General features: G+C 41.3%; 1 protein-coding gene across 3 annotated transcripts in view; it reads left to right on the top strand.

Annotated features, from left to right (window-relative positions):
* The first annotated feature begins 1,094 nt into the window (after window positions 1–1,094).
* Window positions 1,095–16,258, top strand: part of CDK14 (cyclin dependent kinase 14) — a 315,608-nt gene continuing 300,444 nt past the window's right edge. For 2 of the 3 annotated variants that reach the window (XM_041408674.1, XM_041408675.1), the window contains exons 1-2: window positions 1,095–1,437; window positions 7,669–7,700. In XM_041408674.1, coding sequence (XP_041264608.1) covers window positions 1,347–1,437; window positions 7,669–7,700 — 123 coding nt within the window. In that variant the 5' untranslated portion in view covers window positions 1,095–1,346. The remainder of the gene's footprint in view (window positions 1,438–7,668; window positions 7,701–16,258) is intronic. The other variant, XM_041408676.1, reaches the window with a different exon arrangement.

Genomic DNA, 16,258 nt, shown 5'->3' with positions numbered 1-16,258 from the left:
AGTTCCTATTATCTTGTATGCCACAAGAGATACATGCATATTCTACATATAGTAGATTAAAATAGAGAATTGCAATAGATTCCCACCTCGAGGTGCTGCACACTGTCCAACCCTGCTGCATTCTAATAGAAAGGCTCAATCCCAATCCCAGAGCACAGAGCTGCAGATGGCTTGAACCCAACTCACCTAAACAGTTGTCCAGACAACTGTTCTCCTGAAACTGAGCTTAGACACCGTCTAATCCCAGCAAATTGTTTTAGGTGGCCTCATTAAAACCCAAGTTCATTTTAACCAGATAACATGCATTAAAATACAATCTGAGCCACAAAGACCTGGGCTTTAAAATCTTACCTAACATATTGTTCTCGAAAAGTACCTACTTTATACTATAGACTAGACATGACCATCCATTTTGATGGGCTAAACTGATTTATTTCTCAGTAATGTTGCTTCAATTGAGTTAACAAGCTCAAAAGCTCCCAACACTCATTAAGTTGCAGGCTAAGGCACATGAAGGCGCGTTATCTGGCTGTGCCTGGAGACGCTCGTGGAGAGGACCCCAAGTTCCACCCTGACGGGCCGGGTGTTCTGGGCGAACGAGGTGCCCTTTCCTCCCGTGCCCACCGCAGCTGCGGGGCAGCGTCCCCCGCCCTGGGGGTGCCTCCTTCCACGGGCGGACCTGGGTCAGCCCGGCCCGGGGTTCCGCGGCGCGTCCCGGGAGCGCCCGGCAGCAGCGGGCGCGGACAGCCCCGGGCGGTCGCGGTGTCTCCGCTGCCGCCGAACGCCGCCGCCAGCGCCCTCTGCGCCGCCCCAGCGCTCCCGACGGGAATCGCCGCACGCTCCCCGCGCCCGGGACGCGCCGCAGACAGCGCGCATCCCTCGGCCCGGCCCCAGCGCTCCCCGCCTGCCCCCCTCCCGCCCCCGCCGCCGCCGCCCTTCCTCCCCGGGGCTCCCCGGCCCGCCCAGGCTCCTCCTCCTCCTTTCTCTCAGCGCACCCTCCCTCCCTTCCTCACGCCCTCCCTCCCGCCGCCGGCGCCCGCAGCCCCTGGCCGGACTTTGCTTTCCTCCTCCATCTCCCCTCGGCGCTGCCGCCCTGCCCGCCGCGTCCGGCCGGGCCGGGGCAGCCGGGGCCAGGGGCGGCGCGGGGCCATGAGCCGGGAGCGGAGCGCAGCGGCACCAGCAGCGGCAGCCGCGGCCGCCGTGTAGGGCTCCTTTCCCGGGAGGGAGCGGGACCGTCCCGGCGGCTCCTCGGGCGCGGGGAGAGCCCCGGAGCCGGAGGGGCGGTGTCTCCCCCGGAGCCAGGGGAGCGGGGGTGGCGGCCGGCGGGAGAGGGGGGTCGCCCCCCGATGTGTGACATGATCGATTCGCAGTCCGCCGAGAAGATCAGCAGGATGAAAAAGTTGCGGAGAACTTTATCGGAGAGCTTCGGCCGAATAGGTGAGTCCCGGGCCCGGACCCCGACGGCGCTGCCCGGCACCCAGGGGTCCCGGCAGGGAGGGGACGTGGGGCGGTGAGCTCAGGGCTGCCAGGCTGCTGGGGAACACCCGCCACGACGCCGTCCGCGAAAAGCGTTTCTTGGGAAGAAAGCTTGGGAAATAAATAACTCCGGTAGCCCCAGCAGTGCTGCATGGCTCTGTGAGGGAGTTAGCCCAAAATCGGCTGAGAAGAACAAACTGTAAACGAGAGTTGGCTCACGTGCCCCCACTGCCAAAGAGAAACCTCAACAGAAAGCAATAGGTTATTTTCATTGTCTTGCAGGTCTGCTAATTTATTTTTGGTACGGGCTGCAGGTTTAGTTGAGGTGTGAGATGCTGAAACAGATAATAGCGGCCCAGTGATTTAGGGGGCCAGACAAAAGAAGTCTATCTGTCATCTGCTGTGAAGTCTTGTCGCTCTGTCACTGACATAAAGCATCCTGAGGTAGCGTCATCTGAATGCCGCTGCCAAGCGTGTTACCTCCCAGTGCCACCACACCGCGTTTGGTTTTGACACCAGTTTATTTTGCAGTTGAATTTGTTATTGAGAACAATGCCAAAGAGTTCTGGTCTGCTTGGACTGGTGTTTCTCTTAGTCTTTGGTGCACTATGTTGCTTAATTCACTGTTTAAAGCATTAATTCCCACTGACATCATCAACACGCAGCTGAGCAGGGAGAGAAGGTACCTCAGAGGAGGTGTGAAGTGTCCCCGAGTTGGTGGCGCAGAGCAGCTGGAAGAAGTCTGTAACACAGGAGAGCAGATGCAGCACCCCTGCGCTTGCAGACCGTCTGTGGGGCCCTTCCACAGTCCTTCCCCATGCACTGTCCATTTGGGAGGTCTGCCCTTACAGCCAGCCCGGCTGCAGATGTGGGTCAGCTTGCAGAGCGGCTTTGTCCCAGGCAGAGGGTGTGAAGTGCCCGTGCCCAGCCAGGAGCGGTGGCCTTGGCTCTCCCCAGTAACCCTACCTGGGATCTGTGCCGGCACACTTGGGCATTTTAATTTTTCACCTGCTGTGTATGCATTCAAGCACTGCAAGCTTTTAAGCTGATGATTGTGTTTGAAATCAGGTACTTCTTATTGTCCTACTCCAGGTTGAAAGAGACTGAGAAAAGCTTATTCTTACTTGTAAACCAGAGAGTTTCAAGGGGAAATACAAAGTTACAGTTTTAAAGCAAGTATCAAGTCACTGTTACAAATCTTTCTGCCTCCATATGAAAACAGCTTTCACCTAGCTTCAGTCTTAAACTTGTAGAATGCATTTAACTTTATTAGAAGAAAAAAAAATGAAGCAGTTGGGTGTTTGGTCTGTTATATGTCTCTGTGCATGTATAAACACAGAGAGACACTCTTCCACAGAACTGTGAAAGGGTTTTACTGATGGTGGAAGTCATTAACAAAGAAAATGTTTTGAATGAGGATGCTGCTTTGTTGTAACAGTGACAGTCCTGTTAATGCCTTTTAGGGATCAGGGCCTCTCTGGCTGGTAATTTCTGAATGTTTTATTTGGCTCGGTTGGGTAATCATCTCTTCTTGTCATTTTGCACAAATTAAACAAGCCTTCAGTTTCCTTGGGAGCTCTGGCCTGGTTTTAGATACACGGATATTTGTGTCTGAAAGCTCCTCCAGTTCTGTGTGTATGTGTGCAGAAGTGTAGGAGTGTGGTCTGGTATGCGGTTGGTTTGTTTGTTTGCTGGTGGTTGGTTTGTGATTATAACACAGCTGCTACTAGCAAGTTTGTTCCATCTTCAGATGCTCAAATATATTGATCATCATTCTGGTAACTGTACTTTGAGCAAAAAAACTCTAATTTATCTGTATGAGATTTGAAGATAGTCCACTCCCTGATACCAGAGCCACAGATAAGCCAAAGCAAAGAAATTCTAAACTTGCATACCAGGAAATCTTTGGTTAAAACATGTGTTGTACTTAACTCTTATATTGAAGTGAAGGAGAGAAAACAAAAACCTCATTGGAAAAAGACTTTCTGGGTATTTGACGTTTGGGTTTTAATGCTCTTTGTGTAGGTGCTTGGTATGGTTAGCAAATTATAAATTAATTATGTATTTAATTTGTAACTTTTTCAGTTATCTGCTCAGTTGTGATTTGTCATAAATAATAAATTTGTGACAGTGCTAAAGGCCAGGTTGGATGGGGCTTTGAGCAACTTGGTCTAATGGAAGTTGTCTCTGCCCATAACAGGGGAGTTGGGATGATCTTTAAGGTCTCCTCCAACCCAAACCATTCTGTGATTCTATAAAAGAGTATATAATAGAGGTATATTAACATTTTCTGTTCTGCTTCAATGTGTTTTTGCAGGTTTAACTACCCAACATAGTATCATGAGCATTGCCACATAAATGATGTGAGAGTACTATGGTGTTTGAATCAAATAATTAGTGAGTCAAACCTTTAAACGTGTTGCAGTAGGAAAGATCTGTTGATCATTCTTGAAATTATAAAGCACTATTACACCTTCCCCCAGTGTTGGCAGTATCCTGTCTACCAAATGCAATTCTCTTAATGCTGCAAGACCCCAAACATTGGTACCAGATTTAGATACCCAAGTTTATGTTAGCCTCTTGGATAAGAGTGAAATGTATCCTGATTGTCATTGGCAGTGAGCTTTTTTTTTGTTAAAGCTTTCAGGTTAACACTCAATAAACTGCATTTCAGACCCACTTCTCCCCACCAAGTAGTCCTCTCAATTTGAGAAGCTGTAGCTGCAGTTAATTTATGATTTTTTTTTACAGTGTACTAAAGTATGTTAGGTAACATTAGAAGCTATTTCCCCACCATCTCTAGACAGTGTAGTTATTCCTGAGGCACAGCAGAGGCTCAAAGGGTACCAACAGCAGCCTCAGGAAGGCTTGACCCATTTTCTTTACTTTGAATTGATGCTTTGCATCCACTGGCTTTGCTGGTGATGAAGATCTGGCTCTCGTCAAACAAAACTGGGCTCAGTCCTGTAACTCTTAGAGTACCTAATATTGAAAATGTTTATTTTGCCGAGTTGAAAACTGTGATGTGTAAAATTGCGCACTCAATCAGCCTTTTCCTGAGCATTCACTTTGTTCCATTATGTGCAAATCTGGCAGAGGATGATACAGTGCTGTGGTGTGCTGGGGAAAATGTGTGTGGTCTGTGGTGCTACAGGGTGGCTCTTTGCTGCAGAAATTGTGTGCTTCAGGTCTAGAGAAATGAACTATCTTTGCAGCTCAGGTACCATTTCTCCTGGCAGAAATTTTCTGGTGTTTCAAGGAGTGTCCCTCTTAAAAGTTATCATAAAGAACTTACATCGCTAAGAATCTGAAAAAAATATACATAATTCTTTTAATTCGTAAGTTTCTGCCAGCCTATTCATTTTTATATGAACATCCATATTAGTTTAAAAAATTTGTTTCCTTGCTTACAGACTGTGTTGACCATACAAGTGAACACATCATAACTACATGTTAAGCACTTTTAGAGATTCAGTTGACTCACTGTTTAATTTAGGATTTAAACCTTTATTAGGTTTGGTTCTTAGTTTTACCCTTTGATAGTTATGTAATTAAATTATTAGTGAATAATTTAATAACAGCATTAGTCATCTCTTAATTATGTGAAGAGTTCTTGGCTATGTATTTGTTGAAGCTCATATAGTACCAGAATCACAGTTAAGATCACTTCAGCTCATGCTATTTAACTTCTGTTTTCTTATGAGTTTCTTTAGTCAAAAACTAACACCAGATTACAAGGAAGGGAAGGAAGAAAGGAAGAAAGAGAGAAAACATTGCTGAGATTTATCACAGTGTGCTGAAAGAAATCTGTGGCCTTTCTGGGCACCCCTGGGCTTTGTCACTAGCTCCTCACTGATACTAAGGTTATCTCCACTAATCTCTGATGTACATCCACATAGCTCACATACCTGAGATAATGAGAACTTCATTTGTAAACAGTTTATTTTTTTCTTAAGTTCAGCGGAATTTTTTTAACAGTTTAAAAAGGAAAAGATTGCATCAAGGAGAAAAAGGTATTTTTAATATAGTTTGTTCTATAAAACATGCTGCTTTTGTGTCTTCTTTGGGAGATGCTCTGTAGTGAATTAGTTGAGACTGATATTATTCAACAGAATCTTATTAAATGGGTGGCCAGAACTCTCCTACTCTTTTTGTGATTCTTAAAAGCCCTCTTTCAGTCAAAGGTTGAAGCTGAAGACAAGCCAAATATATGCAGTGGATCACATATTCCCATTTCTTCTTGTTCTGTTACACTTTGAATTTTGTTTAGCTGTTTTGCTATTCCTGTAGTGTTCTGGTCATGTGAAAAATCTTGTGTTTTGGTAAGGGAGAAAAGCTTGTCAGCACAGCTTAAGGTGTGTAATTTACTAATTTGTAGCTTGTATGTCATTGTGACCTGAATGGTAATTGGGAAGATTAGAAGTGTGTTCTTAAAAAGTGTTCCACAGGTTGGGGGCTCTCCCTCTCTTTCCTTCTCTCTCTTTCCTTCTCTTTCCTGAATCATAGTCCTGAGTACTTGGGATTGGCAGTCCAAAAATATTTTGATCACCCTTCAAAACCACAAAAATATATTGAACTATCAAAATGTACAATGTGTGCCTCAGATCTCCTCAGCAAAATACCAGGGTTTGTTTCATTGTTTTTATCACTGAGCATGAAATCTAGATGAGTAACTGTAAAGCAGTGATCTTCAGAGGTTTGGGGGAAGCCATGCTTTGTGTCCTAAAGAAATGGGAGTTTAAAAACAAAGGAAGGCTTCTTTTCTGCTTTTCTGTACGTTCCCTGCTTTTCTGTACAAAGATAACTGAGATTTGTGCCTTGCTGCCCATGGTGGAGATTCTGGAGGTGCAGCACTGCCTGCACAGGTGGTACTCTGTACCACCTCTGATACAGCTTCTACAGTTTTGGCATTGCTTTTGCTTTGTTTTGTTTTGGTTTGTTTCATGTGGGTTTTTTGTTTGCTTTTATTTTATTTTTTTGTTTTGTTTTTATTTTTGCTGTGGGTTTTTGTTTGTTTGTTTGTTTGTTTTTTGGTTGTTTTTGTTTTGAAGCTGGTAATGCAGTTGCTCCTGAAGACAAGATTTGAAAGATGTTCAGAAATTACTGGTGATTTGAAGGCAGAAGGAGTATCTAAAAAAGAAGAACAACTCGAGTCTAGATCCTCAGCCATGCTAGGTGCTTAAATATTTATCTCCTGCAGAAATATTCAGGAGTGTTAAGATACATTATGCTGCTTAAATGATGAGGAGGGACCCTTCTGGCGCAGCACTGCACGAGCTGCATGGCTGTTCAGATGACCTCCCTCAAACTGAAAACCTCCGTGCTTTAAACTGAAGAGAAGCAGTGCCATCACCAATGCAATGGTTTATCTAATTTTAGCTCTTCAAGAGAGGGAAACAAAGAGCACTTTCAGGTCACGGCGTGCAGCCCATGCAGTGCAGTCCCTCGTGGGTCTGGTTGAGAAAAAGAACCAGTCTCGTATCTTCAGACCAGCACAGTTCAGTGAAGATTTGGAGAAATTAATTTTGTTCATATTTCAATAAAGAAGTCCAGTATGCTAAAGGAAAACTTTCTATCAGCTTGATCTTTGCTACAACTGCAGAACTATTTGTCTTCATTTTCTTACCAGTTCACATATTTTCTGCACTGTTTTTCTCTCCTGTGTTTGTTGATTAATTGCTTGTTAACAGTGTAAGAAAGATAACTCTTCTGCTTTAGCGCAAGTCATAATAAAAATTACAAAAAAAGAAAAAGGAAAAAGTCATGTTACAATGCATACTATTTGATAAAGAGTTAGTACTTGAAAAACTGAATACATGGTTAGGTATTTGTTATACTTTTCCTTTTTGAAGTTCAGTCAAGCTCTCCATAAAGGGTTTTCCCACTCACTAGGAATTAAAATAAAAACCCAAACCCACCCTTAAAACTCTTATTTTCTTTAACCTGAGAGGATTTTTTCATAAATATGTAAATTTACTTTCTTAGAAACTCTCTGTGCTGTTCTACATTCCATTTACAGATTGAGATTTTGAGTATAAAATTGTTATTCACACCATCCTGTTCTTTCCTATTATAACAGGAAAATGATGCCCTGTTTTTTTTTTTATTTTTTTGTTCGTTTTGTTTTCTAGTGGTTTGTGTTTATTGAAATACAGTACAGATAATAATTTCTTTTTTCTTTTTATTTTAAAGCCTTGAAGAAGGAAGATAGCAGCTTTGATGAGGTAGGTTAAATGTCTTTGCACCTTACATAGTCCAGGTATGCCTTTAATATTTCTCACTGATGCTAGAAGAAACCGACAAATAGTAGTGTTATGATGTACGTGTGAATTAATACACGCATGTTGCTCAAACATATTTTCATTTTCTGAATAACTACCAGAACAAAGTGTTAGTCAAAGGGTCTGCATGGAACACTTAGAGGTTTGTTTTTTTAATGTAATACAGCTTGATGTTTTAAGAAAAGTGACCATTTAAAACTTTCAATGCTGGGAAATGTTGCATGCAGGGAAAATGCTTTATAGAACTTTGCCCATGATAATTCTTGTAACTGTAGGCCTGTACTGTAACAGGCAGGGAAAAAACATCCCTCCTGAGAGAATACCTTATGTAAAATGCTGCTGCACTGGCACTTGCTGAATATGTCAACTGAGAGAGATGCTTATTATTAAATTAAAAAGAAACCCAACCCAACAGCACAAAACCAGCATCTAGTCTGTTGGTAAAGCTGATGCTTGATTATTCAGTCTAATCAGTTTGGGGTCTTGACCTGTCTGTGATATGATTCACAAGTTAACTCGTGAAATATGCTGCTCAAGATTTGTGCTTGAGAGTTCCAGGTCAGTGCAAGTCATCCCACAGAGCAAGTTTATGCAGGAAGAGGTGTAGGCCTTGGTGTGATTGGTCATATTGTAGTCAATGCTTGCCTTGTACTGCCACCATAGCTGGAAGCAAATGGAAGTATTTTCATGTGTTGATGTTGTGCTTCTGGCATTTCTTCTTCATTGCCTGCTGTAAGCTTAAATTCTTGGCTGAATAGAGTGAGATAGCTGTTGTGTAATGCCAGACTCTAGAATAAATAAATGATGATGTAATGTCCTGGATTCTGGATCAAATCAGACTCCATCTCTTTCTAAACAGATCACACTGATGCTGAAATACAGCAGCAACAAGATAAATATTTTGTGATTTTCTGATATGTTGCAAAAGCTGTAACTCACCTTGACCCCTCTCAGGTCTGCAGTGAAGGTCATGGGGTCAGGCTCTCTTTTCAGGAATTCTGTTGCATCATGCAGTAGTCCTGACTATTTGGTCCTGACTATTACATTTCTCTTGTAACTCTCATGGAACTTGATTCCACCCTAAAAGTTACACCTGTGTGAATACGTGCAGATATGTGAACTCTGAATCCTTGTTTTACAAATCTGGTCTGGTTCTGTTCAGTATTTTCTTCTGAAGGCTACAGTGATATATCTGTGCTATATCTACTCAGTAAGTAGTAATATCTTGTATTGAATTTGACTCAGAATTTTAAAGGATCTATTAAACAGCACTGTCATATGAAAATGGCAGTTCTTTTGTCTCCTTCCCTTCCCCAGGATTGTTTATCTGCAGGTTGCATTTATTTTCTTTAAAACTGGTTTTCTGCTTTAACAGGAGACAACTTGAGCAAATGTTTGTTTAAATTCAAGGGGGTTGGGGGAGAAATAGTCTTTCAAATATGTTTTTAATGGAATCTGACAGATTGTTACAATGAGCTACTGGAGAGGCAGTAAGGGACATCTAGTGGGAAGGGTACACAAAAGAATTTTCTTCCATTTCCTGTAAATATGGAAGAGTTTGATGTGACATTTGCATCAACTGGTTCCATAGTTTTAGGTGCCATTTCTTAGAAGAAAGAAAAGTGTGTTGAGATTTTATGTTGTGCTTATTATCTCTTCAAATTCTACACAGTTCTTGGTGATTTTGTAGCCTAAAGTGTGAATCAGAGCATGAGCTGTACCAGGTATCACTTAATTCCTTTCTTTTCAAACATCCTTCAAATCAGATCAGAAACAGACATTGGTAACAATAATGCACCTAATTTAATAACACCCTCTTCTGAGGAAGACAGAATCTGTGAGCAGAGGAGTGGGTGCACATATTGGTCTTAGGAGGCCATCCTGAAAAACACTACTAAGACCATTTGATATTAAAAAAAGCAGTCTAGTCTTCTGCTTGTATATGTAGTATTGCTCTAACAGGGAAACAGTTATGAAAAAAGTTAAGATGACAATAAGTGGGAATATCAGGTGGGAATATCAGATAAGGATAGAAGAGAGGGGAATTTGTTTTCCAAGCTCTCCAAAGCTTTCAGCTCTGGGCCTCCTACTACAAAAAATGAAATAGTCAACTATTGAAACAGAAATTTCATTAAATAAGCAGCCCATTCTCCTTGTATGGTTAGTGAAAAGATGCTCTTTTATGTTGCTGACAGATGCTGTGTATCTCTTCTCAGCCTGTTTCCCCTTTCCTGAAGGGAGGTTGACCTGTGGAGCAGTGCTCCAACAAGGAGCAATGAACTTGCAGAGGGACTTTATGCTCTTGACAGGTAGAGGTGGAGGACTCGTGTTTTAGCCTTTCAAGTTGTGACCAGAACACCAGGAGCAGAAGCTGGCCAGCAGGGACCTGAAATCTCTGATGGAGGAGAGAAAGTGGCATGAAGAGGGAGGTGACCCTTCTAAAGCTGCAAGGTCTGCATTTGCAGCTGGATAGGTTGTCACTTTATTCTGCATGTTGTAGGTGCTTACTTGTTTGTCTCTCAGGAACTGAGGGGAATATATTGAGCACTTCAGTGGCTCTTAATTCTACCTGCTTTAATTGCTTGCAGTAGCCGAAAAATGTACAACACTGCAGGAAATTTTCTGTCTTTTGAAGAGAAACTACTGAAAATTGAGATGTCAGACATGATAAGCAAGTGTACCACATAATTGCTTTCTGTTGTTTATGAAATTAATCTCTCCAATAAATTAGGACCAAAAGAATCATGAGCAGTGAATCCTGTGATTAAGTTATGTGTTAGAAAATACTTTTTTGTAGAATTGTTTCAGGGATCTTACTGCTGCATTTAGTCCTACCCATAAGGTGAGAGCACAGCAATAGCATGAAGGAGTAGTGTAAGATTTCTCACATTTTAATACCTACTCTTGTGTTGCTTTGATTAAATTTTAAATAAAAACCCCCCAGTTTTCTGTAAGTGATGCCAGCCTTTGCTTTGGTCCAGGAAAGAACACTGAATGAATCCATTTAATGGATTTAGTGGTACCCTGCTCACCTTCCCAAGATGTTGTGACATCTTCTGGAGAATAATATGAATAAAGGAGTGGATACAGACCCCTTCTTCTACAGTCCTTCATTTAAAGCAGTAATCGTGTGGTTTTGTTTTTTCCTTTTTAACATTTAGCCACTTCCTTTTTGTCATACTGGTCATAATGTGGGAACTGAAACATAGGCCTGTGTCAGTACGTGCTGAAATCAGCGGGAAGGTTCTCAGTGTTTTCAGTGGTTTGTGGATTGGTTTCCTCTGTCATGGACTATCATGGGAGAGGGGGGCTTTTTGCCTGTTTTCAAAGTTTTTTTGAGTAAGGCATCTTCTCCTTGTGTCCTTGAATGTACCTTATGTATTCTCTGAAAATGGCAAACTGTGAACCACCCTCCCCCCGTAAAGTAGCTGCCCTGTTTTTCAAAGCAACCTAAGTTTCACACTCTGAGTGTAGGTTCTGGCACAGTTAGCATCTGTTTTGTTGTTTTAGGTGAAGCTCTGATTATCTACACTGAATATCATGATAGAAAATGAATGCCTCTGAGGAGCAGCACTGCATGATAAGAGCAGTCTAAAAACAAATAAGTCTTTCCTGAGTGAACATTTTGTTTGTGCTTCAGTAGTTTGTCAAAGTTTAGATTAAAAATTTCCAACTATGCAGGATTGCTTTGATGTATTTGGACCACTGGTGTAACAAGTCCACTCTGCCTTATAATGATGGAACCAATTTATTTTTCATTACAATGTGATCAAGGCCAATAACAAGTGACTGAATTGTAGCATATTTGTTGGGATAACAGCCAGTGTTGCTGTTGTGACTAAACTCATCTCAAGGCTGGTGGTAACCTGCTCCTTTCGTTAGCTGCTTGCTATTACAATTTATTTCTAAACTATTGTCAGCAGTCGTAAGCTGTTGTTCTTGTCCTTCTGTTGCTGGTTTCTCTGAGCCCTTAAATCATGTTTTAAGACCTTCAGTCATATGTGTGCGCACTAAATAAATTAATATCAATGTCACAATTAAATCAAAAGAAAATAATCTTCAGACTCAAAATCAACAAGGATTTCCTTGATTAATGCTTCTTATAGTGAGTTTTATTGCTATTGTTTAGCTGTATTTTAATGTTAATTTTTACTGGTATCAAGAGCACTTTTTTTTAAGGCCATTTTTCTTAGGAAATTGGGGTACTGTGATTGTGCCTGCTGCATGTGTAATGCTGTCTGACTTCATCCCGTAACTTTGAAGATGGCTGACACTAGATGCCTAGATGCTTGCTGGAAAAGCATGTGAGCTGGCTGAGGGGTAGAGATAAGAATCTCCTCTGATGGAAAAGCTGAAATGCAAGTTCTTGTGAGCATATGAGAATGCAGTTGGAGGTGTTATGAATACTCTGACTTCAGCAAAATCCTTAATACTCATGTACTCCTTACTACATGTAGAGTCTCTGACTCTGAGGAAGCCAAATTTCATTTATTTCACTCATGGAACAACTTCTGTGTGTTTGAAGTGGAAGTGTGTGAAAGGGGAGGGAGTTCTGCCAAGTTACTACTTGATTCTGTAATGTGCTTGCTCTCACAGTCTCTCTCACCCCAAATAAAAAGGCTACTCCCTCTGTGGGATGTTGGCATGAAAAATGTCTTGGTTTAAAGGACACCTATCTCTGAACCAGAACTTTTGCACAGAGATTTTGACTTTGAACAGTTAAAGGAAAGGGTGTAGTTGGAAATAAGTAAAGCTTTGTAAAGCATGAACAAGAGGCATTGAATGCCAAAATGCAGGTGGCACACAATACACTAAATAACTTACGGATTTTTTACTATTTTATTTCTAGTCAGTAGCTTGAGAGAGAAGTGCGTGTATGACAGAAAGATAAAAAAAATCCTTAAAACTGAATTTGGAAAAAAAAGCCAGAAATATAGGTGTCAAAGCATTTTCTAAATTATGTTGGGGAACTGGGTCAGAAAAACTTCATCTGGTAGTTAGATTACTTTGCCAAATATGTGCAAAGGTGGTTCAAGTGTCTGGAAAAATGTGTCTGTTCAGATGCACTGTCACAGAGCAAATGAGAGGAAACGTAATTCCAGGCAAAAGACAACTCCGTGCTGGAAGTTGCTGCTTTTGAAGTGTTACTTGATGCATGACACAGGCAAATATTTTTTTGGTGACAAGAAGGAGGTAAAAGCTGGATAATGTAATCTGATGCCTCCTGCAGGAGGACCACCCTCTTGGGTTAGGAAGGTCTTTGTGTGTTCTGATAAAGATCTTTCCAGACTGCCATCTTTGGGAGGGAAGATGGGTGGGGATGATGTTGTCTCCTGAGCCTGTACATGACAGAGATTTCCCAGGAGATGGTTTGTGTTCCTACTGCTCCTAATTCTATGTCTTCTTTTCCCCAGTACTGTTCTCTTACACTTCTGAGGATCTGGTGTTGGTGGTGCTTCCCTAGCAGCAGATGGCTTAGATATCAGCTTGCCCAACACATTTACTGGTCTCTGCATCTCTTTGAGGCCATTCCAATAAAATATAAACCCAAATTGTGTCTTAGCTCTTAGGATTGGTGTGTGATGCTAACGTGTGTGCATCTGTAGCAGAATACTAGCCAGAATTTCAGATCTCAGAAAGTTGTTCTTATCTGCTTTAAGAGAAATATTTTTTCTCTAGATTGATAATATTATTAGCAATTGTGCTTCAGGTGAGTCTGAGAATAAGGGCATCAATGGAAGACAGCAAATTCTGCCATTCTGCTAAAGCTTCTTGCTGCATCAGCTGTGGGACAGATGTGCCTTCTGTGGGACAGAAGGGACATTGTTCTGGAAAAACCCTGGTTTGTGAAACTGCTGGTGGCTTAAAAAAGCCCAACTCTTGGGCAGCCTTGTACAATTTCTCAGAGAATTTCTAATATTTATGGAGTGGTCGAGAATTCCTGTAATTTCCGCGTGCTGTGTTGCACGTGGAAATAAATCAAGTTCTGGAAGGTGTGAGACTCCTTCAGAAACAGATCTAGGTGACCACAATACAAGCTGGTAAGTAACTGAGAAGTGGCAAGAAAAAAGTGGCAAGAAAAACTGACTATGAAGTATCTGCTTTGTTTTGCCAATTTCAAGGCTTTGAAGCAAAATCTGAGACCATGTGGAAGGTTTTGAGATTTACTTGGCAGTGACTCCACCCATTCAGTACTGGAATTTTTCTTAATGTTGGGGGATAGACCTGGCCTTTAGGAGATGAGAGTTTGAGAACCCTCTTTTGTAGCTGAGGAAGAGCTTTAATCTTGGCACATCCCTTAAATCTGTGCAGTGAGAGTGGTTTGAATTTTTGCCTCAGCTGTCGATATGTTCTGTTGTGTGTTCTGCTGCCTGGTGTGTCTGGTGAGAGTGCATCCTATTACCTTTTAGAAAGTGTGTAGTGTTTTCATGACATAAGAAAGTGGTTAAGTCAGGTGTGAACCTGCTTACTCTCCCTTTTCTCTGCCTTTTCTTCTGTAGAAACTGGATAGAAGAAGGGTTCTTGTGACTAGTTAATATGCCTGTGTCTTTTGCTTAACTTTTCTTTGAAAATGGATGGAGCAAAGGAGCAGAACTTGGTCTGAATCCATGTCTGCAGCAGTGGCTGGTGAGGATTTGGCCAAAATGCTGACATATATAGCTCTGTTGTGATCTGCAGGCAAGTGTTTTAGCTATCAGAGAAACACTGCAAAATGAAGATGAATTTCCAGGCCTACTTCTCTCACTTGTGCATGTGTATTTTGGGATGTTTCTGCTCATCAGATAAGAGGGTGTATGCATTCCAGGAATGTAGAGTTTGAATGTAAGCTATTATTATTATTTTGATAAAGTATGCTTACATGTAAATCCTGCTGTTTATTTTCTTGGGACATATGGGATATACTAACTTATTGATAGATTAAATAGAGTAACAAAGCACAATATGGTATATATCTGTGATCCATATCTTCTTATTCTTGGCCTTGTGGGCAATCTCCTGATTGTATGGCAAGAAACATTCATGTCACTTCCTTGACGGGTCTGTCTCTTCCATCTACTTTGTGCCTAGACATTATTGCTTTTGTGCTTTTTTTTCTTCCAAGCCACACTACAAACTGACATATGACTATGTCTAAATCTTTTTCCCACGAAGGGATCTAAATTAAAATTATCAGTCTACATTTTAACTTTCCTGAGAAATTCTACATGTATGCTGCCTCATCTGCTGTGTGTCACAATATTGCTGACAGCCATATATTTGCAGGATTCTGAATCAATTGACATCTCTCATTAATTATTTGAAAGGGATAAGAAAAAGGAGATTACAGGCTTATTCAAAAAAAAAAGGATTTTATGTATACAAAACAATGTCATTTTGATGATATTAAGGCTTAAAGAAATTGTTATTGCCTTACACCTCTTTTTCTGCACATTCTGGAATTTATCTTTTTCCCCTTCCAGCAAACTTTTCTATTTCTAAGCCAGTTGAGTTAGAGTCCTGCTACTACTTCTTATGTTCATTTCAGGTATGGGAATTCTCCTTATCAGGTTTAAAAATTCAAACTTGAGCATTACCGATTATTTAAACATGAAATATTGGCAGTAATTTAATAAATAAAAATAAGTGTGAATGCTGCTGAAAAGAATGATAAGTGATGGAAGCAGGACTGCTGAGAGAACATATAATGCATTATAACCAATTCTAAGTAACAACTGGACTTGATTGTGTTTGGGGTCCTCTGAGGTTATTACTTCACTTGAATTAAGTTTTTCCTTAGAATCCAGGTGTTCACCCTCTTAAGTATTGAGAAATTAAAACATTACTAGCTTTGGAAAATGTCCACTGATGTCCCAGCCCAGGAAATCCGGTGGCTTACAATATTTTCCTTATTGCCATATACTCATCAGGGCTTTTCTTTGTATGTGAACTTCTTTGATAGCTCATGTATACAAAAAGGTGTTCTTCCACGCATATATGTTTGAGGCATCTTCCTGTTTCTTTTAGGGAGGGTAAACTTCTTGTTGCCAGAGGATTGTTATTGTACACAGTCACACAGCACCATTTTTTTAATGGATCTTTATCTTCCTTTTTCTCCACTGAGATGCACATTGAGACTCAGGCGTGGTGATCCTGAAACTGCACCTGAGGGTGGCTTCGTGCTGTTCTTGGACTTGTTTTCTGTCTTCTGCCTTGAAAATTCAGCACTGAAGGAATTTGTCTGAGGTCACTTGCTGTCATTAGTTAGGTCAGATATGCCCTTCAGCTTTGAGATCTGGAAGACTTCATTATGCCAAGTATGTTGTAAGAAGTAGTGGTGAGGATGCATATTTTGGCTTATTTTTCTTAAATACAGTTTCAGATGAAGAATTTTTCCTTTCTGTATTGTTAGAAGGAGAACATGTTGAAATTTGTATAGAGCTTAATCATTAATTATTTTTATCTTTATCTCTCCACTATCTTCTTGCTTTCTGACTGAGAAACAAGATCTGTTTCTGACAGAG

This window comes from Onychostruthus taczanowskii, unplaced genomic scaffold (genome assembly GCF_017590055.1).
Source record: "Onychostruthus taczanowskii isolate IOZ18803 unplaced genomic scaffold, ASM1759005v1 scaffold3, whole genome shotgun sequence".
Classification (NCBI taxonomy): domain Eukaryota; kingdom Metazoa; phylum Chordata; class Aves; order Passeriformes; family Passeridae; genus Onychostruthus; species Onychostruthus taczanowskii.
The sequence above is the reverse complement of the archived record's forward strand: the minus strand, read 5'-3'. Positions and strand labels throughout refer to the sequence as shown.